This window comes from Callospermophilus lateralis, chromosome 17 (assembly GCF_048772815.1).
Source record: "Callospermophilus lateralis isolate mCalLat2 chromosome 17, mCalLat2.hap1, whole genome shotgun sequence".
Classification (NCBI taxonomy): Eukaryota; Metazoa; Chordata; class Mammalia; order Rodentia; family Sciuridae; genus Callospermophilus; species Callospermophilus lateralis.
This window is the reverse complement of record NC_135321.1, coordinates 45,940,277-45,968,066: the sequence shown is the minus strand read 5'-3', so window position 1 is coordinate 45,968,066 and position 27,790 is coordinate 45,940,277. Positions and strand designations below refer to the sequence as shown.

The 27,790-nt window shown below is 36.9% G+C and overlaps 1 protein-coding gene across 2 annotated transcripts; it reads left to right on the top strand.

The window, feature by feature from the left end:
- On the top strand, positions 1-26,803 carry Riok3 (RIO kinase 3). Of its 2 annotated transcripts, XR_013089027.2 has the most exons (14): positions 1-278; positions 7,320-7,435; positions 8,232-8,377; positions 8,471-8,578; positions 8,730-8,839; positions 10,072-10,215; positions 13,181-13,308; positions 19,016-19,213; positions 20,413-20,572; positions 22,306-22,386; positions 22,476-22,565; positions 23,645-23,752; positions 25,114-25,732; positions 25,800-26,803. XR_013089027.2 is itself a non-coding variant. In XM_076836800.2 (13 exons), the coding sequence occupies exons 1-13, from the start codon at positions 216-218 to the stop codon at positions 25,219-25,221; spliced, it is 1,560 nt and encodes a 519-aa protein (XP_076692915.2). In that variant the 5' UTR covers positions 1-215; the 3' UTR covers positions 25,222-26,803. The 2 variants fall into 2 exon arrangements, 1 of the variants encoding a protein (XP_076692915.2); XM_076836800.2 differs by having other exon boundaries at positions 25,114-26,803.
- The last annotated feature ends 987 nt before the right edge of the window (positions 26,804-27,790 follow it).

Here is a 27,790-nt window from a genome sequence, read left to right as displayed (position 1 = left end):
GGACGCGGCGGCAGCCGCCGCCATCTGTCACCCTAACTCCGGCACCAGCAGCAAGTCGCCGCCGCCCCGCTTGTCTCCTTAGCAGAGCCTGCTTCCCGTCCTGCCACCTCTCTCCTTAGCAGACCCTGTTTCCCGTCCTGCCATCTCTCTCCTCGGCAAAACCTGCTTCCCGCCCTGCCACCTCTCTGCTCTGTTCTTGCTGCTTTCTTCCCCCAATGGATCTGGTCGAAGTAGCATCACCTGAGCCCGGGAGGGCAGCGGCCTGGGGACCCAGCAAGGTGAGTGGTGGTCGTGCTGGCGTAACCTGCCTTGGTCACCCGGGCAGGTTCTCTCGGAACGCTGGGAGAAGTCACTCAGGCAGTTAGAGGGGCGGGACCCCGACGACTTACAGACGGGGGAACCGCAGTCGGGCTCCCGGGGTGTGGTAGTGGGAAGAGACAGCGGAGGGCGGCTAGGGCTCCCGCGGGTGGCCCTGGGTGGTCTGGGCTCTGTCTTTAGTTGCCTACCTTGCCTTTGAGTCTCTGTAGCATATGTTTGCATATAATTCCCTTTACAGACACTGACACTTGAGGGGAAACGAACACGATCTTGTTTTTCACAGGCCAAGTGAGTCAGTCCAATTCATAGAAAGCTAGACAGAAGGTTGCTTTAGGAAGCTTTTTCTTAATTTAATAAATGTGGTTATCCCAGTTCTGTGATTTCTTGTTTTGGAAGTGGTATGGAACGCAGGCAGACCCTCCCTCCTCCGACGCTGATACGGAAGTGTATACTACATACTGTAAAACGGTTGTGAATTTTCAGTGTTAACGTGGAAGTTTTTTTCTGTAGAATAGAAAACTTATACCTTTATTTCACATCTGTTTTCTGATTTTCAGGCTGCTCCTTTTGATGTTACATTCATTAGATGGGTGAAAAGATTTGTGCCGCATTATTGAGGATTGCTTGAGAGCAAAAGCAATTACATTGGGATTTGTGTTCCTCAAATTAAGGTTGTGAAGAAATCCAGCAGTTTTAACTATATAATTGTCCTTTGCATGCAAACACAGAACATTTGTTTCATTCAAAAGGTTACCTGTTAATCTTATTGGACCTTTAGACTTGGTCTTAACTTATGTTAAGAGGTAAATAATTATGTTAAGGAGGTAAATAATTAGCTCTTAAGAAAAGTTGATTTTATAAAAGTTTTTTTTCCTTTCTTGGTGATACTGGGAATTGAACCTGGTTGTGCTTTACCACTGAGCTACATCCCCAGCCCTATTTATTTTGAGAGGTCTTGCTAAGTTGGGCAGGCTGACCTTAAATTTGTCACCCTCCAGCATATGCCTCTTTTTTGAGTTGTGGGGTTACAAGCCAAGCCACCATGCCTGGTTTTAAAAATTCTTATACAACTTTAGGAGAAATCTAAGACATTACATTGGTAAATGTGATTAGTGGACATAAAAATCAATAGACTAACAAATATATATACTCTATGTTAAATTCCTGCAGTTAAACATCCACAAAGCCTGGTGAAAATGTCAAATGAGACAAACTGTTCATAATAGATCCTAACCTCAAAACCAATTTTACCGAACTGATTAAGAAAATATTTTATGTTATATTGTCATTTAAATGTACATAATCAAAACCGCAAAATTCCATTTTCATCATTTAACAATAAATACACTCCTAGGGTTTATTAATGTTCTAAACAAAACTATTTAAAAAGGCTAAAAGTATCACTTAACCCTTTTCTTCTCTAAACTTGTAGAAAACTAGAATGAATGGAGGAAGCAGGTAGACATTTGACGAAGGCCTTGAAAAATGGAAGGAAGATTTAAGGCTAATAATTCTCAAGACTTTTTGGTTAGGACCTTTTAATACTTTTGAAGCCAGGTGTGGTAGTGCACCCCTGTAATCCCAGGTGAGACTTAGGCAAAAGGATTGCAAATTTAAAACCAGTCTGGGCCCTAGCTCTAGCTGCATTAAAATAACAAGGGCTAGAGATGTAGCAGCATGGTAGAGCACTTATCTAACATGTTCAAAGCCCTGGATTCCATCCCCAGTACCATTTTAAAAAAAATCATTGAAAACCAAAAAAAAAAAAAAAAAACCACTATTGTTTATATTAGTTATATCTATTGACATTTATCATGGCTGAAATTAAAACTGAGAAATAAACTTTTAAGTTATTTAAAAGTCACCTTAACATAAATAACATTTTTTTAAAGGGAGAGAGAGAGAGAGAGAGAATTTTTTTTTTTTTAAATATTTATTTTTTAGTTATCAGTGGACACAAATCTTTGTTTGTATGTGGTGCTGAGGATCGAACCCGGGCCGCACGCATGCCAGGTGAGCGTGCTACCACTTGAGCCACAACCCCAGCTCATAAGTAACATTTTTATATTTAAAAAGCCTTCAACGGGAGGGGGCAGGAACGATGGTGGAATGAGGTGAACATCATTACTCTAGGTACATGTATGACTGCAGGTGTGGTATGACTCTACATCTTGTAGAACCAGAGAAATGAAAAGTTGTGCACAATTTGTGTACAATGAATCGAAATACATTCTGCTATCATGTATAACTAATTAGAACAAATCTTTAAAAAGCCTTCAAAAGAAAATTAGTGAAGAGAATATTATTGTTTTATATTTTTTAAACTCTCTTTAACATTTCACTCAGTAGAAGATAGCTGGATTCTCATCTCTTTTTTTTTCTTTTTTCTTTCAATCTGTTGTAATATGTTTGAAGTATATGAAAAAAAATCCATTTTTGCAGAATAGGAGTACAATAGAAATACTGAGAATGAATTGAGTTAAATCTCTAAATATGCACATTTGTGTCCTAAACTTGCTGCCTTAGAAAATTCTAGAAAATGCTAGAATATACATGCACACATTCCATTAACCATCAGTGATGATGCCATCACATATGATATATGATATGGACTTGTGAAAATTCTACAGATAAAAGAATAAGCTTCAAAGAGAATGTCTTAATACTATTTTGGAATTTTTGACTCTGCAGATTCTTTGAATGGGCCCTGGGGTCTCCTTCACCAGAGTCCTATGGTGCTGCTTATAAAATGCCAAGCTGCTGTTATGTACAAAGAATTTTAGGAGACATTCTGGGAAGGAAAGATTGGTAAACTAGAGGTGAAAGTGAAGAAATGTGTAGCTCTGTTGGAGAGAGAGCTGTGGAAAAATGTGTTAGTGGTATTTTTTCAGAACTGTCCAGGTCATGAAAATGAGAAGAGTCTTAACACTCACTACCAAGAGTAGCCTAAGGAGACATGGCAACTAAATGTAATGTGCTGTCCCAGGTGGGATTCTGAAGTAGAAAAAGGTCATCAGGGAAAGACCAAGGAAATCTGAGTAAAGTTTGGACTTTAGTTAATGTATAAATATTGGTTCATTAATTATGACAAATGCATGACACAAACATAAGATAGTAGGGGAAACTGGATATGGAGTGTTTGGGTACTCTACTATCTTTGCTAGTTTTCTACAAATTGAAAACTAGTATAAAATATTCATTTAAAAATGGATAGTGGTGGTGTGTAGATCAGATCTCTTGTTCCCGAAACCTTTGTCTTGAGATGTAAAATTACTTTAATATTCTACCTAGAGTTTAATCTTCTGGCTGTTGGTTAGAAAAGGGATCTTCTTCCAGGTTGTGTGTTTTTTGTTTACTTCAAGTAAGAGGACTGGATTTTTGCATTGTGCCTCCTTTGTGTTTGCCATTTTTTACTTTGCTTGATTCTTTCTCCATAGTTGTCTTTAGTAAAAAACCTTTTTAGAAAGTGGGACAGGCAGCAGAGGATACATCCTTAGGACCTGGAAGGAAAGGGGGATGATTTCTATCTAATCTATAGCCACCCAGGGGTGGGAGAATGTGATGGTGGAGTAGAATACTGAGGAACAGGGGTCAGTGGCAGTTTCCCAGAGGAGAGGAAGACAGGATTGGTCTTAGGGTTCTTTAGCAATGGGGAAAAAACTCATGTAGCTGATTATGGGCTTTGAAAGCCCTTAGAAACTGTGTGGGATTTTTCATGAAATCTTGGTGTTATGGGGATCTATTGTTGATGAACAGAATAGTAGGAAATGACTTTGGATAGCAAGGATAGAGCAAGATTGTGAGTTTTCCCTCATTGCCTTGGGTTTATTACTATTACAATTTTAACATTTAATAGTGATTGACTGAAGAGTCACACCTGCAGAGAATTCTCCAATATATTATCATCCGGTGCCTGTTGGTAAGAGAAGATTCCAGTAAATTTTTCAAAGTCCCCTTAGTGAGATGAGCACAGGCCCAAGGAATTACTCCCTGCTCCAAAGCTGTCCCTCACAGAGTGTGGAAAATTTTTGCGGACGGCTTTTGATGACTGGTTGAAGAGTTTGATTTGATTTCAAAGTGTGGAGTTGGCAGCCTTTCTGAAATCTTTACTTATTTACCTCACCCCAGGAAGTTGCTTCAGAGTGAGGTGGCCCAGCCAAGTTGGTCAGCAGAGGTACGGGAAGTGTAACTCTAGAGTGTGAGGCTCTGAGGAGCAAAGTCAGTAGGAGGGGGACCATTAGGGTGTCCAGGTGCTGTATGTTATCTCTACGTGTTTCTCTTTCTGATCCAGACTCTTAGGAGTAGGGAATCTTTGCCTCGCAGTGACCAAATTGCTGCCCATCATTTTTGCCTCTTATGAGAAATTCTCAACTAATGTTTTAATATCTTTACAGAATTAGTTCACATATGTCAAAAGACTGGAAGCCTTAGAAGTGGGTGGGAAAGGGTGGAGGAAAGGACTTCAGAATAGTAGGAATGTCAAAAGGTACCAGACCTTTGCAGCTTATGGACAGCTTGGCAGTTCCATTAACTGAGTACTGTTTCCTCGCAGCACATTATTCAGTAAGTACTTGAATGCTTCTTTATGTCCAAAACTCTATGCTGAGCTCTGGAGATGAGAAGACTCCACCCTGCAAGGAGCCTGTGCTTCATCATGGCTGATATATGAACCCTAATTAGCAGTGGGTCATGAAATAGAAGTGTTTGCATAGTGTGTGTAGGTACACAAAAGCAAGAGTCCAACTTTGTCTGGTGATGGAGATAGTCTTAAAAGAGGAGGTAACATTTAATTGATGTAAACAGAGAAAAACTATTGAGAGAAAAGAATGAGTGAAGGTTTGGAGGGGTGAAATATGCCATATTTGGTATATAATTAGTTAGGATCTATGAGTGTTAGATATGGAAAAGTAAGTGAGGGCAAGTTGTGAAGGGCATTCCTTTCTGAGGAATGTGGATTTTATACTAGAGACAATAAGTGAGTTTGCTTCTCACATTCCAGGGAAGGCAATTAGGGAAGCTGCAGTAAAAGACAAAGAAATGTAGCCTCTTGAGTCCTACAACCTTGGGTCAGGTCTCATCGGCACTTCCACCTACAGTCTTATCTTGAGTTAGAAAGCCTGTCTTTATTTTCATTTCCAAACCTTTAAAATGGGAAAGATATTACAACTACTCGGTTACGGCATGATTTAAATAATCTGTGTATGTTATTTGTATTTAGCTAAGCTGCTTAAATAACGGGGAATATTGAAATGCTCTCCGATATGCTACTATTATTTATCGTCAAATGTGAATGAGAATTCTGAGTTAGAAAATAAAGTTATCTGCCTTTGGGAACCTGGACTTTGAACCAAAACTAATTGATTTTGATTCAAGTATTTCCAGGTTAAAGAGCAGAAAGAAACCAGCAGAATCATGTAACCAAAAGATTAGCTATGATCTGTAAATTACAGAGAGCTTCAAGTTGCCAGACCACAAAAGACTTATCAGGGATGTACTCAATGACAGATAAACTCTGAGTCACACCAGAACTTGAGGAAGCCTCCCTGTTCTCCCTAGGTCTGGCCTTATACATAAGTCTGGATCATTTCTGCGATGGCTAATGTAGGTATGTGCTAAGGACCAGGTGTACCTCCTGAATCTCCGTGTGAGATTAAATGAAACTTGATTCTGATTCACTCAGGCATAAATATAGTTATCATTGTTTATCACCCCTAAGTACTCCACCCAAACAGCTGAGCTAAGTCAGTTCCTGAACCAAAGTGCTATGAGGCCTGTACAAGGGTCAGTTGTCCAGTTGTCTCTCAGAGCCATGCCTGAAGGCTCTTAGACTAGATAGAGAGCCTGTGCTGACTAATCTTGTTTAATTAAATTTGGGGCTAATACAGATATCCTTGTATGATAAATACCATATTAGACACTTAGTAAAGAAATGAGTTTGAACTTTATCCCAAAGGCAGTGGGAAACAATAAAAAGAGATCTAGATGAGGAATCAATCAAATCTGAATTTTTTACTTTTGTTGGTGTGAAAAATGTAAGTAAGCAAGATAGCAAAAAGATTAGTTAGGAAAATAGTGAAATAAATTTAGAATTTGTGTTTCAACAAGGCTGAGACAGCTGGAAACGGTGGTACATACCTGTGATACACACCTGTAATCCCGGCAACTTGGGAAGCTGAGGCAGGAAGATCACAAATTCAAAGCCAGCTTCAGCAAAAGCCAGGTGCTAAGCAACTCAGTGAGACCCTGTCTCTAAATAAAATACAAGAAAGGTCTAGGGATGTGGCTCAGTGGTTAAGTGCCCCTGACTTCAAACTCCAGGACCAAAAAGAAAAGGTTGAGACACAGATGTCATTGAGGAAGGCCAACTGGCCAGTTGCTCAAGAAGAGTCTCAGAATATTATTTTGATTATAATTATATTATTTCAAGAGTCTGTCTCTCAAATTCTGAGGTTCAAAAATATAATTTTTGTGGTTCTTTTTGGTTTTATTTTAGAAAGTCTTGAGACGGGGCAGACACACTTTATAAGTATAAAACTAAGATTTAATACTTAAATTAGAATTAATTATAATTTCTAAGTGGGTTTTAAGTTGTGCTAGTTGGTATTGTCTATTTCTATGAGAGAATCTACTTGGAAAACCAAATCATAAGCCAAAGGTTGCTCAGTAAGCAAGGAATTGGAAACGGGAGGAACTTGAACTCTGGTTGTTGAGATGATACCATAATAGCCTGGTGCCTCCCTCAACTATGAGAATAGGCCAGAAAGTACTTCAGGCTGTTTTTTTTTTTTTTTTTTTTTTTTTTTTTTGTGTGTGTGTGTGTGTGTGTGTATGTGTGTATCCTTGTTTAAATTGAGCTAGGTGATATTTTTACTTCTAAGATAATTTCTTCAAATAACTAGTCTTGCATTTTGTGTTCATTTAACCAGTTTAATTTTCAAAAGGGACCCTCATTTTATTTCTAAGTTAATTATGAGGTTTGTTTTTGTTTTTGTTTTTAATAGTGTCCATGGGCTACCCCTCAAAACACAATATCCTGTTCTTTGGCTGATGTAATGAGTGAACAGTTGGCTAAAGAATTACAGTTAGAAGAAGAAGCTGCTGCTTTTCCTGAGGTTTCGTAAGTAAAATTCACAAAATATCTATTTTATTTTGTAGCTTACTATAACAAAGTTTAGGGATTTGATTAATGATTGTCATGACAAGCAATTAAATACATTTAAAAAAGCAGTGCAGTAGAAAGAGCACAATATTGGGAATGTACTGATATTTAAATTTTGGTCCTGATTATGTGACTGGTTTTCTGTACAGGTTCAACAACCCAAAAAGCTTTGGGTGCTCAAAAGACACTCAGAAAGTTTCAGATTTTGGAGTATATCAAATATGAATTTTCATATTGGGGATGTTCAACTGATAAATTCTATGCAAATATTCCAAAAAAGGAAAAAATTCCATAATCTGAAAACCTCTGTTCTCAAGCATTTGGTATAAAAGATACTCAGCTTATATGATCTTGGATAAACCACTCTTTCTCTTGAGTTTTGTTATTTCTTATTAATGTAACAGCTGAACTAGGTGAGGTGTAGTTCTGAAGTGTTTGTAGTTTTATCTTTTTATAAATTTTTATCCTTTAACTAGAACACAGAAAAAATACATTCTGGGTTTCAGTTTGAATTTTCTAATAGACCCAATAGCATTCTCTTCTGGCTCTTTTAATCCTGGCTGGTGTTCTCATAGGTATAGGCCATTGGTCTTGAGGCTGCCTGGGCAGGAGAAGGTGAAGAGAAGGTTTGGTAGATTTCTGCCCATTGTTAAATACAATTCTAACCCTAAAAAGGCATATCCTACTGTCATAATCAACAGGCCCTGTTTGCACCAGCACATTATATTAGTTTATATCACTTTATTTTGAATAGTGTTGCTGAAGGACCATTTATTTCTGGAGAAAACACTGATACTTCCAGCGACCTAATGCTGGCTCAGATGCTACAGATGGAATTTGACAGAGAATATGATGCACAGCTTAGGCGTGAAGAAAAAAAATTCAATGGCGATAGCAAAGGTATTATTACCTTATTGTGACAACTCCATTGAGTGATAGAAAATTCTTATACTGTTCTCCTAAATAAATCTTCAACTATTTTTTCCTTTTAAGTTTCCATTTCCTTTGAAAATTATCGAAAAGTGCATCCTTTTGAAGACAGCGATAGTTCCGAAGATGAGGTTGACTGGCAGGACACTCGCGATGATCCCTACATACCAGGTATCAAAGCTGTTAGTTTTGGGGGGATAGAATAGAATAGTATAGAAAACTTAATTTTTCCAGTGAATTATTTTGGAATCTCATTTAATGATTTACTCCATTAGATTCAATGTTTATTTTCATATATTTGGCTTATCTTAATTGCCTTTAGCAAAACCAGTTCCTACTCCCAAAAAGGGTTTTATTGGAAAAGGAAAAGATATCACCACCAAACATGATGAAGTGGTCTGTGGCAGAAAGAATACAGCAAGAATGGAAAATGTAAGTTACAGAGAATACCCATCTCTGAATCAAGAGTTTTGTTTGAATGTTTTGAAAACAGGATTCTATGCAGAATATCTTAAATTTCTAAAAATCCGTCTTTCTGAAGACATTAGCTGTTTATATGGCAATGTAGCAATATCGTGCAAACTCAACCACTTGAGAATATACAGTATCTCAGAATAAAACCCTATATTATTTAAAAAATTAAAATGACTTAACATTGATCATAAAATTAAGAAATTGTTCTTATATAACATTCATTTTTCATATTATTTTTTATCAATAGCATCCCTACCCAATAAATACATAACAGTGATAACTGAGCTGGGAATGAGAGGGAGAAATCCAATTTTTAAAAGATAACATTTTAACTTCCATAAATATTATGATTAATAGAAAACAGACCTTAGAACACAAATGCTTGTTAAGTAAATATTTTATTAAGTATATAATTTCTAAAAATATTTCATATCTGGTTTAAGAACACTGCCATCCATTAACACTTTCTGTGTTAATGACAGTGCTCTGTATCTGTGTTTTCCAGTATGGTAGCCACCATGAAGCAACTAAGGAACTGAATTTTAAGTTCGGTTTAATTAGCTCAAATTTAAATATCCAGATGTGGCAAGTGGCTATCTAATTGTGCTATACAACTCTACAATGCAATTGTCATAGATGGGATGGGCATAACTTGCTATGCTAACTCAGTTCTCATAAATAATTATGATATTGATTTCTTTGGTAAGCCTTCACAATACAGTACTGTGTACTTTGGCTGATATTAAAACGAGGTTCAAAGCATACACTGAAAGACCTTAATTTTAGGTATAATTGGGCGTTTTCTGTGTATAGAATAAGTACCTTCCTTTGGACTGTAATTTTTTAGTAGCATTTCTCCTGTTTGTATTAGTGACTTATTTTTCAGTGTAGTACCTATGGTTTTTTTTTTTTTTAAGTTGTAATTGGACACAATTTCTTCCTTTCTTCCTCCTTTCCATCCTTTCTGCCTTTCTTCCTTTCTTTCTGCTGAGAATCGAACCCAGTGCCTTACATGTGTGAGGCAAGCACTCTACCACTGAGCTACAGCCCCAGCCCTGCGTTTTGTTTTTATAGCATGATTATCTATTGAGTAGGAACTCTGTTCCAAGTAAAGACTTCTCACTGTTTTTGTTTTGTTTTTCTGTTCCCAACTAAAAATATTTAGATGCTAATTGTTCTATTTTTGTTAGTTTGCACCTGGATTTCAGGTAGGAGATGGAATCGGAATGGATTTAAAACTGTCAAACCATGTTTTCAATGCTTTAAAACAACATGCCTACTCAGAAGAACGTCGAAGTGCCCGCCTCCATGAGAAGAAGGAACATTCTACTGCAGTAAGGATCTTAGATTTTTTTTCCTTTAATATATTCATATTAGAAAACTTGAGTGTGGGAGGGACAACAAAATAAAATTTTATGTTTGATATTTTTCCACAGGATTGGTTTTTTGAATCAAAGATGTAAATATAGTCTAAATGACTTTGCCATTTGACTTTTCAGGTTTAACATAATGGTTACTAATTACTTATTCAAAACGTACATTTTAGTGGTCATAATTAATTTGGACTGTATAGTTTACATTGCATCTGAACGTTCCAGGATTTTTAAAAAAAATTATTTCTCTATTGATATATTTGTGACCTATAAGTCTCTAATGAATTCTTGATAATGCCTACCATCTTGATAATAAACTAATTTTGTTAAATATTTAGAAAAATAGTAGGAATGTTAGAGCTTTTTAAACTGGTGATAAAATAAGATTTTGATTTAGTATCTCAGTTTTTTTTTAAATCTCCACTTTACTTTTTTAGATTAAGGACAGATTATGAAAATCACAGCCAAATCTCTTGAAAAAGACCCTGGAGGCAGGAGGACCACATAGGGTGGGCCAGGCAAGGTCCTATGTGTTTGGTCCTGGCTCGGGGCTAGAAGGAAGGAGGCATTGTCTCATGGTTTCCAAAAGTGTCTCTGTGTTGCATAGGTTCTACACAGAAGAGCAAATGGGGCCAAGGATACCTGGTTGGGGGCCTAGCTTGTTGGAAAGTGTGTCTAAAGCTGGAAGGGGAAGTCAAAAGCCAGGGGTTTTGGAAGGAGAGGGACTCTGCCTCTACCTTATGGAGAGAGATGCTATCTGTATATTACATGCCTGTTAGGTACCCCTTGCTATCTTGTCTATTGCTTCTCACTCCAAGGGTGTCTACTATATATTTGGATCTAACCCTAACCATAATCCTGGGAGTAGGGGAAGGAAAACATACTTATTGCTATAATGGGGAAGGGGTGGCAGGTGGTAAAATAGTGCTGGTGCTTCCCATGTTTCTTTTCTTTTCTTTTTTTTTTTTAAAGAGAGAGAGAGAATTTTTTTTTTAAATATTTATTTTTTAGTTCTCGACAGACACAACATCTTTGTTTGTATGTGGCGCTGAGGATCCAACCCAGGCCGCACGCATGCCAGGCGAGCGCGCTACCACTTGAGCCACGTCCCCAGCCCCCCATGTTTCAATTTGCTCTTTCAAAGAGCATCTTTGTCTCTCTTGGGGGACAAAGAGAGAGGGCACCAGTGGACAGAGAGTCCTAAGCGTCAGTTTGGCACCAGACATTACCAGAGCCAGGGCCATGTAGAGCCCATGATTGTCTCTCTACCTGTCTATTTCAGTGCCCTACCTGGGAGGAGGGAGCAGAAGGGGCAGGCACAAATAATATGGTATAGACTCCATGTCTAGGCTTCCCTTAGAGAGGCCAAAAGTGTGCTCCTTTCCAGCTTTGTCGGGAAGAAAGAACTAAGATGCCAGAACTAAGATGCTGTGAGGAGGAAGGTGATGTCCACTGTCAGGGCAAGTGTTCCTTCTTGGGGCTGGTTCTGCTGATGCTCTTGAGCTTGAGCACCTGGGAGTTACCTCCCTCAGAGTCTTTACATTGGGGCCCATAGCAAACCGGAGGAGAGTGGAGACCAGCTTCTTCCCAGAGTGTGGAGGTGTTTCTTTTTTCTTTTTTTTTTTTCTTAAGTAGATGGAAACAATACTTTTGTTTATTTTTATGTGGTGCTGAGATGGAACTCTTAATCTTTAGATAGTTCTAGTGCAGATTGTGGGTGGGTGTGGCTGGAGGGGAGATGGGCCTAAGTTGATTTTGCTCACTTCTGCCCTTTGTCCTCCACTTAGAAACTCCTCTCAAAACTCCTTCCAAACTGACCATGTTGGGCGATCTCCTTTCAGAAGCTCTCTTTCCCTTGGGACATTGGCAATTGCAGCTCTGCTGTCAGCCCTTTGACCCTGCCCCTAAGGATGTCCCTTACAGAAACAGTGACTGTGCAGCACAAACTTGAGACTTTCACTAAACCCATATTAGCCTCATGGTACTATCTGAACTCCGACCTTGAGATCTCCAGGCCCCATGCCTCATTTTAGCTATGACTCCCCTTAGCATCTGACTTGGAATGGTTCTTTTAGCTATTCACTCTCAGAGATACTAGAGTTATATGAAATGTATCTTCATGGCACTCTTTTAAGATATACATCTAAGTAAATTAAATAATAAAGTTTTAAAAATTAAATATGTATTTTGAATGTTAGATCTTAGAAATGACTCAGAAAATGATTTTTTATTTGTTCTATTCAGATGTACATGACAGTAGAGTGTATTTTGACATACATTCATGGAGTATAACTTAGGATCCCGTTCTTGGGGTCATGCATGATGTGGAGTTTCACTAGTTGTGTGTTCATATATGAACATGGGAAAGTTATGTTTTATTCATTCTACTGTCTTTCCTATTCCCATTTCCCTCCCTTCCCTTTATTCCCCTTTATCTTTGGGTTTGGGAACTGGCTTATTTCACTTAGCATGATAGACTCCAGTTCCATCCATTTACCCACAAATACCATATTTTCACTCTTTCTGGGTGAGTAATATTCCATCGTGTATACATACCACATTTTGTTTATCCATTCATTTGTTGAAGGGCAACTAGGTTGGTTCCATAACTTGGTTATTGTGAATTGGGCTGCTATAAACATTGATGTGGTTGCATCACTATAGTACGCTAATTTTAAGTCCTTTGAGTATAAATTGAGGAGTGGGATAATTGGGTCAAATGGTGGTTCCACTCCAAATTTTTTGAGGAATCTCTATACTGCTTTTCAGAGTAGTTGCACCAATTCATAGTCCCACCAGCAATGTATGAGTGAACCTTTTTCCCAAAATCCTCACCAACATTTATTGTTACTTGTATTCTAGATAATTGCCATCAGAAAATATTTTATAATAAGTCATTTTACTTACAGTATTTTATCTTTTGCAGGAAAAAGCAGTTGATCCTAAGACACGTTTACTTATGTATAAAATGGTCAACTCTGGAATGTTGGAGACAATCACTGGCTGTATTAGTACAGGAAAGGAATCTGTTGTCTTTCATGCATATGGAGGGAGGTAAATGAACAAAATATGAAATCCTTTCTCCCCAGGATTAACAGATTTATACAAAGTCAGAGTTAACATTGCATGGCAAGTAAAATTATTTAAAAAGTATTATAGAAAATCTAGATGATATAAAAGGTATTCATTTTGTATTTAAGAGTTTTTAAATGACTTGGTCAAGTTCTTGTCTTTAGTTTTCTTAAGTATTTAATTAAACTAGTCTCCCTTTCTAGATAACACATATACATGATAATATATTGAATTATACTATTAAGTTCTAAAAATGAAGAAGGTACAAGTGAATGTTGAGGCTGGGAGTGTAACTCAGTGAAGTCCCTGGTTTTGATCTCTGGCACCAAAAAAAAAGAAAGAAAGAAAAAGAAAAGAGTTTAACATTGGAGCTTACATTTTCAAGTTATGTGATCTGGAACAAGTTCCTAAACCTCATTAAAAAAATTATATCTCACCTCATGGGATTTTTGTCAGGCTAAATGAGATCATGTTAGATAATATTGATATTAATTTTAGTCAGCATATATGTCCTCCTTTAAAGTTTGTTTCCCTCTTTATAAATTTCAACTGAGGATTTCCTGAGTCCAGGCAATATAAATAAATAATACAGATTATTTAAAAGTGAAAGATTACTTATGGTGGTGGATTAAAACTTGTAGAAAGGATTAAAATGAAAAAGTAGTCTTTATCTTTCTTACCCTTGTCCAATAGCTGTTTCTCCAAAAGAAACCACTAGTAACAGTTTTAAGTCTATAATTTTACAGAAATTTGTATGTGTTTGTCCTTTACTTTGCATATGCAAAAAGATCATACTCTATATTCATGATCTTTTTTTAGCTAATATAAATTGGACCTTTCTATATTACTAGCCTGTACCACCCCATTTTTAAGAGTGCATTCCATTACATATAAGAATATCCTTATATGTTAGTGTATCTTTGCAAATATGTCCTTAGACTAAATTACTAATAATGAAATTGCTGGTGCAAAGACTATGAATTTTTTCTTTTTCTTAAGCAGTGAAAGGCCTCACAAAATGAGGAGTATATGAATTTGTTCACTGTTTTGGCCCCTAGTTGGCTATTGTAGCAGTGGTGTTTCTTGACTTTTCTATATTAAAAAGTTAACAATTACAAAATCTTTTTTTTTTAATGATACTTTGATATAATGAATATTTACTTTCCTTCTGGTGGTATTGGTATCATAATCTGTTTCTGCATTTAAGTTAGCAAATCTAGAAAGCATCCGGTTTTGTACAACTGAAAAATGTTTTCAAAAACATATATAATGTGCTATATGTAATGAATTGCCATAAATTTTGCAACTCAAAATAATACCCTTCCAGCAGTTCAGGAAACTGAGGCAGGAGGATGGTGAGTTCAAGGCCAGCTTCGGCAACTTAGTGAACCTCTGAGTAATTTAGTGAAACCATATATTAAAATAAAAAGGGCTGTATATTTGGCTCAGTGGTAAACCCTCCCTGGATTCTATCTGTGGTACCCAACAATAACAACACCCATCTTCTCATAGTTCCTGCTGACAGGAAGTTCAGGCCTGGCTTATTCGGTTCTATGCTCAATTGGGTTCTCTGCTTACAGTCTCACAAGGCAGTCTTAAGTGTTGGCCTGGCCATGTTACTTTCTGAAACTTGGAGTCCTCTTCCCTTGGCACCTTTTACTAGCAGTTAAAATGAGCAATGGTGGTGATTTGGACTTGGGTTGTAGTGAAAGTGAAGGTATAGGAGTTCCTACTCTTGTTGGCTATCAACTGGGGCTGGCTTGCTCTTAACTCCTGGCCTTGTAGATCCTCACCATGTGACCCCCTCACAGGCCCTCATAGTTCCTGTGAAAACCAGCAGGAGAATCTTTTCCTTCATTCTGCTAAGATTTTGTCTAAATGTCACCTTTGCTATATATTGTAACCTAGTCTAGGAAGTGGCTGTCCAATTCCCTCAAGGACAGGGAGTTATTATATAAGGGGTGCAAAACTCGTGGGGATCAGCTTAAAATTCTTCCTTCTACAAAGCTCTTCTAGATTCTGGCATTTTCCAGATGGTCAAGCCATTGATAATGTTTGTTGTTGTTATTGTTGTTTATGGTTTTGGTGCTAAAGATTTAACCCAAGGCCTGGCACATGTTAAGCACATACTCTACCCCTGAGTTACAGCTTCAGTCCTGTAGTCAACAATTGCTCACATAGTGAGTTGTGTTATACTTTTCAGGGAGTAAAGTATAAAACATATTCTCTACACTCTCAAAGAATTTATGCCAAGGAGAGAGAACATTCTAGCAGGAATGGTTATGGTCAATAAAAGGTAATTAAATAACAGAATGCCCAGTTATACAAGTGAGACCTCACTGCAGGTAATAACAACAGAACAAGGTCATTGTCAGGTAGATTCAGGAAAGGCATTGAAATAAAATTATATCTCAACCTACATTTTAAAAATAGGCAAAACAAAACCAATGTTGAATACAAAAAGTTATTTGTAGAATATATATAGTATACCATCTATAGATGTTTATTCATTGGACATTTATATACTTTTAAAGTTAGATAAGGATTGTGGTTCACACAATAAGATTAGAAGGTACATGTGTGGAGGTACCGGGCTTATAGTAGGGTAGGGAGGGGGAGCATGGGAGGAATAGATGAATTCTAGATAGGGCAGGGGGTGGGAGGGAAAGGGAGGAGGCAGGGGATTAGTAAGGATGGTGGAATGTGATGGACATCATTATCCAAAGTACATGTATGAAGACACAAATTGATGTCTTCAACCAGAGATATGAAAGATTGTGCTGGGGCTGGGGATGTGGCTCAAGCGGTAGAGCGCTCGCCTGGCGTGCATGCGGCCTGGGTTTGATCCTCAGCACCACATACAAACAAAGATGTTGTGTCCGCTGATAACTAAAAAATAAGTATTAAAATTTAACAAAAAAAAAAAAAAAAAAAAAAAAAGATTGTGCTGTATACATGTAATAAGAATTGTAATGCATTCCGCTGTCATTTATTTTTTTTAAAAAAATCAATTAAAAAAAAGTTAGAAGAAACTGATGTTGTGGCACATGCCTAAAATACCAACTGCTTGGAATGCTATGCAGCAGGATTACTGAGCCCAGAAGTTTGGAGCCAGTCTGGGTAACATAGCTAGACCCTGTGTATTGAAAAAAATAAGGGGGGGGGGGGATGTATAATTTGCTAAGAAATAAGGAAGTGTTGGTTTTTTTTTTTATTTTTTAACTAGGAAAATGATAAGATAAATCATATATTTAGACTTTCCTACAAATCTTCTAAAAGAAATCTCTGGGTTGTTTGTTTGTTTGTTTTTTGGTGCTGGGGATTAAACCTAGGGCCTTGTGCATGCAAGACAGGCACTCTACCAACTGAGCTATATCCCCATCCCCCTTCTCTGGTATTTTTGATAGGGCCTTATGTACTATATGGTTAAACTATTCTAATGACAAAGAGTTTGTTTATCACCTCAAAATCTAGCCTTTTCTGTCTGTGATATCTTTAGATTCTTTGTATGTCCTTAATCTCTCTCCCTGAAAGTCACTCCGTCCATTCACCAATAGTTGAGCAGCTACCATGTGCCAGGTCCTCTTCTAAGTTCTGAGGGTACAGCAATGAATGGTACAAGGAGGGTCCCTGCAGAGTGTGCTTCTCTAACACTCTTCCAAGACGATATTAAATAAAAATTTTCAGTTATGTGCGATGTCATAGTGACTGTTATAGTGATTCATTGACTGAATTTGATTAGTAGAATAAGAAAGTCTTCTTTGAGAAGTGACACTTGAATGACACATCTAGGCTACCTCATAGGTCAGGTTGAAGGACAATCTAGACTAGAGAACAGCTAGTGCTTAATGCTTTCAGACAGGTACAAGCTTAGGGTTTTTGAGATAAAGTCCGAAAGCCAGAATGACTGGAGCACAGTATATGCAGAGGAGAGATGAGGCTGGAGAATTTGGCAGGGTTTGGTGTAGGCAGGATTGTGAACCAGGGCAATAATCTGCTGTTCATTTAACTGCAGTGGGAACCAAAACTGATTTTATTTTCGAAAGATGACTCAGGCTACTATGAGGAAAGAGCATTATAGTAAAAAGTAATTGTAGCAGTTGAAATGAGCAATGGTGGTGGTTTGGACTCTGGGTAATAGTGAAAGTGAAGATACTGGAGACAACTGTTGGTATGTGTTTTGAAGGCAGAATAAAAAGTTTGTACCCTTTGGACATGGGAGGTCTCTTGGCTTGAACATCTAATTGTGTACTATTTACTGAGGCAAGACCCTAGGGAAGTGTAAGTTAAGGTAGCAGTCATCAAGAGTTTTGTTTTGGACATGTAAAGTTGAAGATGCTGGCTAGACATCCAACCAAATGTTGTCAAATTGGCATTGGATAAATGAACCTGAAGTTCTAGAGGAACTAAGGACTGGGATGGAAATGTGAGTTTTATACATACAGAGATGATATTTAAAGCTATGGGCTATATACAATTGCCCAGAAGGAGAAGTGGGGTTTTTTTAGAATCTTTTGGAGGATGCTGACCTTTTAAGGCTAAGTGGAGGAGGACAAGGAATCAACCAGGAGAATAAGGTACAGATGAAGGTTGGTAGTTTGATTCAGATTGTTCTCTGGAAATACATTCCTTTCACTTCAGATTAATATCCCTTCAGATATTTAAAGGTAAATACTGCTCTCGTTTCAGCCACCTCCTCTTATCCCCACTGCCACCACCATGACTTGGGCCCTTTCAGCAGCTCATAGTTGGAGTATGTCACAAGTCAGCCCCACACTCAAGCTTCTCCCCGCTCCCTCCCATCCTGATATTGTGGTTGCTTGATTGTGCGTCTTTGAGAATGCTCAGGAGCCCTCAGGATTCCTCACTGCCTTTGGGGATTTGACTAGGCTCATCATAGATCTGTCTTCCCCGCATCCCTTCAGCTCAGCTTCTTTCACTCCTCTCCAGCCTAGTCTTAACTACAGTGTTTAATATTCCTCAGATATATCCTGAGGCTTCTACCTCTGCTTTTGCTAATATCGTCAGGTCCTACCTGTTGTCCTGGTTCTGTTTCAGTGCCATTTGTGCCATGAAGCCTTGCTGCCCTTTCCAATCCAAAGAGCCCTGTCCATTCACGTGCTTCTTTGATTCTCTCCTGCCCTCCTTGCATACTTACAGGACAGGGACCCCTTCACACACCTTTATATCTGCTAGGAATGAAAGTTATTTTTTAAAAACCACTCTTTGTGTTGCTCCTATTGAATTTTGCCCCTAAACCATCTCAGGTAGACTGTGTCCCATTTTAAAGTGCATATCTTTTCATTGCTTCTCAAGCTTGATTCCTTGGTCAATCAGGGTCATTAAATGAAGAATATTTTATAATGGACTGTTCAAAACTGACTGACAATTTATTTGAAAGAAAACCAGCCAGGTACAGTGGCATGCTTCTGTAGTCCTGGCCCCTTGAGAGGCTGAGGCAGGAGGATTGCTTGAGGCAAGCCTGGGCAACTAGCAAGACGTTGTCTCAAACAAAAATAAAAATCTCAAAACCCAAGTTCTAACTTGAAGGCTTTAATAAATAAATAAATAAAAATTTGACCTTCTCAGAGAAGGTAGATCTACTTTAGTGTTATAGAATTTTTATTTTGTAATTGTTTCACTTATGAACTGATAACTTGTACTTATTTAACTTTTCTTCTCCACTTAGCATGGAAGATGAAAAGGAAGATGGTAAAGCTATACCTACAGAATGTGCCATCAAGGTATTTAAAACAACCCTTAATGAGTTTAAGAATCGTGACAAATATATTAAAGATGATTTCAGGTTTAAAGATCGCTTCAGTAAACTAAATCCACGTAAGATCATCCGCATGTGGGCAGAAAAAGAAATGCACAATCTCACAAGGTAAAGAAAATCATTGTGCTAGAAGTAACCTTGGGTAATTGCCTTTTAGTGTGAGGACTACTAGCCAGGCAAAAAGTCCATGCTTTCTCTTACATTCATTTATAGAAATAATGAAAAGCCTTGAAATTCTAGTGCTTCTGAGGTTATATTTCTATGTATATAACCGGAATTCATACTTTCAGGATAAAAAAGTCACTTTCTTTCCCCAGTGACATTTGAGGAAAATATTCTGCCTAGAAATTTTATCACATTTGAATTGTCTTTGAATTATAAACTGTCTAGCTTCCTGTTAGGCTTAGTACAAATAATGATTTCCCTTTTTGTTTGGGAAAATGTTGTTTATTATTCTAATTTGTTAATTTGATGGGGTTAGTATCTTAACCAATCAAATTGATTTTCCTTTCATTTATTAGACTTAGTTCTCAATTTCTAAGCAGTTTATTTTCTATCAAGGAATTTGTTTCATTCAACCAAGAAATTAAGTTCCCTATTAAATATTTTCCCATTAATTAAATCTTCCTATTAATCTATAGAAAACTTAAGTTTGGTTCTTTTCTAAAGATGTTTGGTTTCAAAAGCAATTATCCACATTTACTAGTTGCAAAATTCTTCTACTTACAGTTTTCAAGTTGAATAAATATCTTCGGTGGTTTTGCTGTCTCTCTAATCCCATTTCTATATAGCTAAGCTCTCATGCCTGCATTTCTCACTTTGTCAGCAGCTATCATAATCTTTAGTGTGAATTCAAAGACCTTTTTGTGACATGAAACTTGACCATCTCGATAACTTCACAGATTGCCCTTCCCTGTCCTCACAAATCCAGCTATGTTGACTAATCTGCATTCCCCAAATGGACTGTGCTCTTCAATGTCTCTGTGCATTTTCTCATAGTGTCTTAATTTGGTCTTCTTGCCCCCCTACTCTTTTAAAAAGCCTCTGTGCTCCTGTAGTGCCTGCTCACATCTTTGCCAACATTATGTATCACACTTCCCTCTATTAACCTCCTCATGTGGCTGTTACTTCCACCACTCCATGGGTTTCCTATGGACAGAGTCTCTCTCTTAGTGTTTTTGTGTTCCCATGTTGCTAGGGTGGGACATAGTGCCACCTCATTGCAGGCCTGTGTTAGGTATTTGTTAAATAAATGACATACTTTCTCCTTTTGATCTTTGCATTCTTAATTATTTCTTTTTGTGTAGAATGCAGAGAGCGGGAATTCCTTGTCCAACAGTTGTACTGCTCAAGAAACACATTTTAGTTATGTCTTTTATTGGCCATGATCAAGTTCCAGCCCCTAAATTAAAAGAAGTAAAGCTCAGTAGTGAAGAAATGAAAGACGCCTACTATCAAACTCTTCATGTAAGTTGTGTCTTTAAAAGCACTCACATACTGCTGACCTTCTCTCTCAGAGCAGGGATCCCCTTTACCACTGAGCTGTATCCTTAGCTCCTTTTATGTTTTGAGACAGGTTCTCACTAAGTTGCTTAGGGCCTTGCCACGCCTGGCCTTGAACTTAGAATCCTCCTGCCTAAACCTTCCAAGTTGCTGGGATTATAGGCATGTGCCACCATGCCCAGCTTCACACACTAACTTTAAAAAACATTTCTAGCCTAGTGTGCTGGTATACCCCTGTAGTTTCAGCTAGTTGGGAAATTGAGGCAGAAGGATCACTTTTGAGTCCAGGAATTGGAAGCTAACCTGGGCAACATAGGAACCCCCCATATCAAAAGAAAAAAGAAATCGTTCTCTGAATTAAAAAAAAAAAAAACAAAACTTCTTCAAACAGTATTATTTAAAGGTGATAATAAGGGCAAACTACAGTTTGTAAAGGAATGTTAACATCAAAGAGTTATTTTTATACTGATATTTGGTATCTTGATTAGTTCTAGAAAACTTAAGAGACTCGTGGAGCAAGAGAAAGCTTCATTGTTGACATTAGTGATATACAGCATGAAGCTGTTTTTCACAAAACTACCTTAATATTCATGTTACTAGACTTAGTAGGTAAAGTGCCTCCTTAGTGTGTATGTCTTTTTGAGAGTTCTGGCTCTGAAGGAGGGACCTGTGGGTATGGCTGGGAAATAAGAAGTTGAATTGGTCTCACTATAAAAAAGGGATGATGAAAATTGAAGGTAGTAGGGAATGCAGGCATATGTCAAAACTCTTAAGGGAGTTAGTCATACTTGGGATATAGTTGAGGCCTTTTACCTTAAGAAAATGCTTCTATACTGTTGTGATTCCTCTGTTTTTCTAATTGAACACTGGCAAAACTTATGTGCCTTTTGCATAGTCTTTGTATGGAGACATCATGTCATGCAGCAATTGATCTGAATATGAAAGTGTTAATTGAAAATAATTTGTGAAGGTGTACTAGAAAGAAGAGCCACCTTTCCCTGCCTCCAATAAGAGAAGAGTGAAAAGAAAATCAAGCAATTTTTCTGGATTCTTTGGGACATGAGTGGTTGGTGATTAAATTGATGATTAACCTTTGTTATTTAATTTTATTTAGGCTAGAAAACAAATACATAATGTTGGGTTCTACTACAAGGCTAGGAATCACTATCAATAATGAATATACTATGCTACTTAATTTAAAAGAGTATCTCTTTTCTAACATGTTTGGAAGGAAATTACCTTTCCTGTTTGTACTCATAGAGGGATATTTGTCCTTTTATAAAGGGAAGTAGCTTCCCTTATTCCCCTGATTATTGACTGCAGACACAACTGCCATCTTACCTACGTGAGAATCCAAATCTGACCTTTGGTCTCCTGATCTTGCTATCCCAAGGGTGAGGAAATAACAAGTTACTCTCCATTGTTTCACTGTTTCTTCACTATCTAAATGACAGCAAAATTCTAGACCTAGATTACACAAAGTAAAGAGGAACTAAGTTTTTTGGACTAGGACTGTAACTCAGTTGTAGATCATTTACCTGGCATGAGCATAGCCTTGGGTTTGATCCCCAGCATCACAAGAAAATAAGTTTTATAACCTTGTTTTGTTTTTCTGGAAGATATTGGATGCTGTACACATTTTAACTATGTAGATAAATTAGAATTAGTTTTCTAAATGTTTGCCTTTCTTCCCCCAGTTGATGCAGCAGTTATATAATGAATGTACACTTGTACATGCCGACCTCAGCGAGTATAACATGCTGTGGCATGCTGGAAAGGTGAGGAGAACATTGTGTTAAAGTTCAGATTAATTACCTGGTATAAATTATTGAATGTAAATAAATCAGTGTGCTCTCTATTTAAATAGGTCTGGTTGATTGATGTCAGTCAGTCTGTAGAACCAACCCATCCTCATGGCCTGGAGTTCTTGTTCCGTGACTGTAGGAATATTTCACAGGTAGGTGTGTAACCAGTGTAGATTGTAACAGATTTAAATATTTTTACTACTCAGATAAGTAAGTGATGGCCATATTCTTAGAAATTGAAGGAAGGGATATTGGCTGCCTTTAGAATATGAATATAAAGATCAGGGCTAGGGTAGCTCAGTGGTAGAGCACTTGGCTTAGAATGTGTGAGTCACTGCATGTGTCTCAGCACTGCATATAAATAAAAGTCCATTGACAACTAAAAGAAAAACATTTTTAAAATCAATTTATCAGATTTGATTTTCAGCAAATTTTGATTCTGTGCCTCACATTTGAGCAAAATTTCCAAGAGATAAGTTTTGGTTTTGGCTCTTAACTATTCAAGCAGTTGAGTAGACATTTAATGTGTGCATCACATTTAAAAAGAAGCTGACATACAGTGAAAGTCTGCATACTTACTGCCATTACTGTTGCCATGAAAAGGAGAACAGTCTCCTTAGTAGGACAGTGTATGGTCACTATCACTGCAAAGCAAAGTAAAAGGATTGGAAGGAAGCCCAAAGTTGGGTCATGGTTGTTTGCCATTTCTATGGGATATGAGTTGTTAGCAACAGGTTTAGATAGGAATGATCTTTCTAAAGGACGGAATAACTTCATTTTGGAAACGACTTCTGAGCCTGCTTGAAATTTTTAATTCAGGAGATTTAGTGCATGTTGTTATATCTACACATTCAAAGCAGTGCCAAACAATTTTATATAGACCATTTTTATAGCTGAAGAAGATGCAGTGTGACAAACGAAATCTAAGAGATGAAATGAATATGTAGAGGACAAAATCAAGGAGAACTGAGTATAGTTAAACTTGAAGTGGGAATATCAGTGTCTGAAAAATGGGATTGTGGCTCAGCGGTGGAGCGCTCGCCTAGCGCGGGCGGGACCCGGGTTCGATCCTCAGCACCACATAAAAATAAAGGCATTGTGTTGTGTCCATCTACACCTAAAATAAATAAATAATTTTTTTTTTTAAGAATTCAGTGGTGCCTTACAAGTATACTGTTTCGTTTATAAGAGAATCGTGTCTTTTACTGATGTTCTTACATTTTGTTACTAGTTTTTCCAGAAAGGAGGAGTAAAGGAAGCCCTTAATGAACGGGAACTCTTCAATGCCGTTTCAGGCTTGAATATCTCAGCAGACAATGAAGCTGATTTCTTAGCAGAGGTAAGTGAATACATTTCTTTTTCCTTGCTGGTGATGAAAAGATGCATAGAGGGGATACTAGAAACCTAGAGCTAATTTTATGCTCTCCTCCTTCAAAACAAAATTGAGACTTTTTTCCTGTTGAGATGTTGTTCTCAGTCTTTTTCAGGCCTAAAACTTAGCATAAACATATAGCAAAATACTTCTTCAAGGAGTTCAGTTTTGGTTAAGATGAACGAGTATTTCTAGTTTAGGCCTATTTTCCTTACTTTGAGAGTGAGGAAATTGGTGCACATTCTATTAAGAGCAGGTACCAGTAACACATAGTACCTGCTCTTAATAGAACACCAGAAGTTAGATGTCATCATCCCTGGAAATATTCTTTTATTAAAATATCAGTTACCAGCCAGGTGCTGTGGTGCACACCTGTAGTCCCAGTGGCTCAGGAGGCTGAGGCAGGAAGATTGCAAGTTCAAAGCCAGCCTTAGCAATTTTTTTAGCAAGGTCCTAAGCAACTTATCAAGATCCTGTCTTAAAATAATAAAAAATAAGAAAAAAAGAAAAAGGGGTTGGGGATATGGCTCAGTGGTTAAGTACCCCTGACTTCAATCCCTGGTACAAATATATATATATTATATGTGTATATATATATATATATATATATATATATATATATATATATATATATATATACATATAATATTGTATATAATATAATATATGTGATCTGATATATTGTAATATAAATATTATATGTAAAATATATATGCTATACATATAGTGTGTATATATGTAATCAGTCACTGAAGCAGGTAAGCAAACAGAACTCCTTTTAGAAGATTGCTCAGAATTGAACCAAAACTAAAAAGTGAAACAGTAGCTAATGATTCTCAACATTTTACCAAAGCAGAGAACGATTACACAGTCTGCTCCAGAACTCCCTAGTATGACTTGAATTTGGCCACTCTCTGCTGGAGCCTATGGCTACAAGAGGAGTGCCAGAAAGATGGTAAATTGCGGCATACTAGCACAAGATAATAGCTCAGTAAGTAGGTGTTAGTGTTGTTTACAAATGCTGAAAATTCCTTTTTCTGTTCCTGAAAAGCTTTATGGAGTGCACAATAAGACCTATCATTTTCCAGTTACTAGCTTCATAGATATATGCAATATTGACCCTGGGAGTATAGTCAAGTAAAAACATCTGTATATGTACCTACATGTGTGCGCGCGCGCACACACACACACACAGAGTAATTCTAATTCAAGGCCAGCATCAATAGGAATGACTCAGTATTAAGAGAGTGAAAATGCTGCCTTCATCTAAAGTATGATTTCTGCCAAGTAGGAATTTGACAAATGAATTCATTGTATTGATTTTGTAGATAGAAGCTTTGGAGAAAATGAATGAAGATCATGTTCAGAAGAATGGAAGGAAAGCTGCTTCATTTTTGAAAGATGATGGAGACCCGCCAGTGCTATGTGATGAATAGTACCTGCGCCCACTGCTTTCTTTGTCAACACAGTGGTGATTGTCGGCTGCAATAGCTAATGAAGTTGTGGGTGACTTGACGTACCAAAACAAGGAGGGGTGAACAATGGTGCTTCTGTGCTTTCCCCCTTGTAACCCATGTGCCAGATGTGTGGAATTTTTAGCTAAGCATTGAGAGAATAAAATGTCACTACCTCTCATCTTATGAACAGGATAATATAATTCTTTAACAGCTGTGGATCATCTAGTTGAAGGAAACTGAATTTTACATGACTCATGATATAAAATGTTTTGATGAGAAATTTGAAAACTAGGTAACATTTCTAAATATGGGAAGGAAAGGACAGATGTGTTTACAAGGGAGGTTTTGTGACCACACCTTTGCGATATTCACCTTCCTGTTTTGTGTTGCATTTTTGCTCAATTATTTTATCAGCCTAAAATTAGCCTTTCTCAATTCTTCTTCCAGATTTTGACCATGATTCTAAAAGAAAGTGTTTTCTCCTTAGTGGGTATTACAAATGGAGATTACAAATGGCCTATTCCTACTAGCCATTCTGGTTTCAGAATGGCTAGTAGGAATAGGCCTGAGCAATGTAGTTTTTATTGGTACATCTTAAAAATGAACAGAATGCTACTTTTCCCATGCTCATAATCAAGAAAAGCATCATAGGTTTCTAAAAGAGACAAATATATGAGAACTTCTTCAGCAACCAAAATTTTAAATTTAATTTTCAACTTTTCTACATTTAGGTTAAAAGGTTGGGATATAACTCACAGCATGGCTGCTCTACATTTATAATGGAGATGTAAATTATTTAGAGGGACAGAATATAAGACTTAACTATACTTGCTATATTTTAATGAAATCAGTGAAACTTCAGATTACATTTCATTAAAACCATATACTTATTGATTATTAATTTTGAGAAAAATAACTAGAGATAGTAAAGGATGAAAAATATGTATAAAGTAAGTCAGATACCAAACAAACCAACTAATTTGAGCTGCCTATTAAAAAACACTTTTAATAGTTTTTAGCAATGGCTACACACTGCCTTTTTTTTTTTTTTTTTTTTAAGAGAAAAGCAATCACAGTACTGGAAAAGTACATTGGCTTTGTTAGGACTGAAGTTTATTAACTACAACATAATCATTCCTCCAATTACTGAAGTTATACTGGAACCAGTAAAGACCCAAACTTTCTGTCCAGTAGTAGAAAGTAAAAATCTAAACATTATTTACATTTAGAAGCTTTTCTTTTAACATCATTTTAAAATGCCAAATATGTTCTTTCTAGAAAAATATTTATTTTTGTTTCTGTTATATAGCTTTTAATTGCATTTCAGAGAAGTGTTATTTGGGGTAGGCTTATATTTCCGAAATGTTTACTACTCTGAAATAAAGATTTAGATCACTGGCAATTATTGGCTTTACAGAAATTTCGGAGAACTAATTTTTGAAATAATCATTTAAAACTTTGTTTTCTGACATACTGTTTGACAAAAAGCAGCAAACCATTGCTTGGAGTGTGCTGTGAACATGCCTTTTAAGAAATTAAAAATGCAGAGATCATTTTAGAATTGTTTTTTTGTGTGGTTTCTTCCCGTTCCTTCTATTAACTTATATCCTGGCACCAAATTACTATTTTTATATACAATTCAAGAATACTGTTTTAAGTAAAAATTTTCCCCTTCAACTCATATTTTAATTTTACTCTCAACTGGTCTACTTTATATTACAAATAGGATTTCCCCTCCCTCTTATGGATCAGAGAGTAAATATTTCACATGGTGGAATATGTTGGTTTTACTATAAAATTCAATACCAAAAAATACACATAAATATATATAAAAATGGAAATAGGGATATTTTACCTCACCATTAATGGAAGTGGATATAAATAGGTATAAAATAAGTTATCAACAAGGATGACTGTAAAGAATTTTTATTTCAATAAAATAATTCATTGACAGTTTCTTTTATAATTAAAAAAAAGGTTTTTTTTCTGCTTACCAAAAATAATGCAAATTGACTTGAATTTAAATATTACAGAAATTTAGAAATGTTAAAAAATCCCTTGATTTCCAAAATCTACTATTAATAGTTTGACATACATCCCTGCCAATTTATTTTTTACCCTCGGCATGTTATTTTCTCTTTATAAAAACTCTTCAAACAAAAATTGGGATGAAGCTGATGGGGAAATATTGAACAGCGTGGATGCCCTTAGGAAGATGGAGGAGCCAGAGGTCCTGAGATGTGGTCAAGGGGATGGATGCATTTCTTACTGCTCACTCAGGCTCTGACCATCACAAGAGACTGTTTTCCACCCCTTTTGAAATTCCAAGCCTTTTTTCAGCACTTTAGAAGTGGGGCTGGGGGGAAGCTCATCTGATTTTATTTTCAAACCTTGATACTTAAGTTTATGAAAAAATATATTTTTCTTTTAAAACTTTACAGGGATTTCATAAAGAATAAGTTTTCTAAGTTTATGCTTGGTCATATCCATTTACTAGGTTGAACGCCTCTAATTTTTTTCTTTTGTTTTTCAATTTCCAATTCAAAAA

What these genes read in the sequence shown, in the direction of transcription:
- Riok3 (XM_076836800.2), top strand. Translation starts at nt 216, where the DNA reads ATGGATCTGGTCGAAGTAGCATCACCTGAGCCCGGGAGGGCAGCGGCC. An exon ending in CGATGATCCCTACATACCAG is followed by an intron (nt 8,579 to 8,729) that starts GTATCAAAGCTG and finishes AATTGCCTTTAG; the next exon opens with CAAAACCAGTTCCTACTCCC. An exon ending in GAAATGCACAATCTCACAAG is followed by an intron (nt 19,214 to 20,412) that starts GTAAAGAAAATC and finishes CTTTTTGTGTAG; the next exon opens with AATGCAGAGAGCGGGAATTC.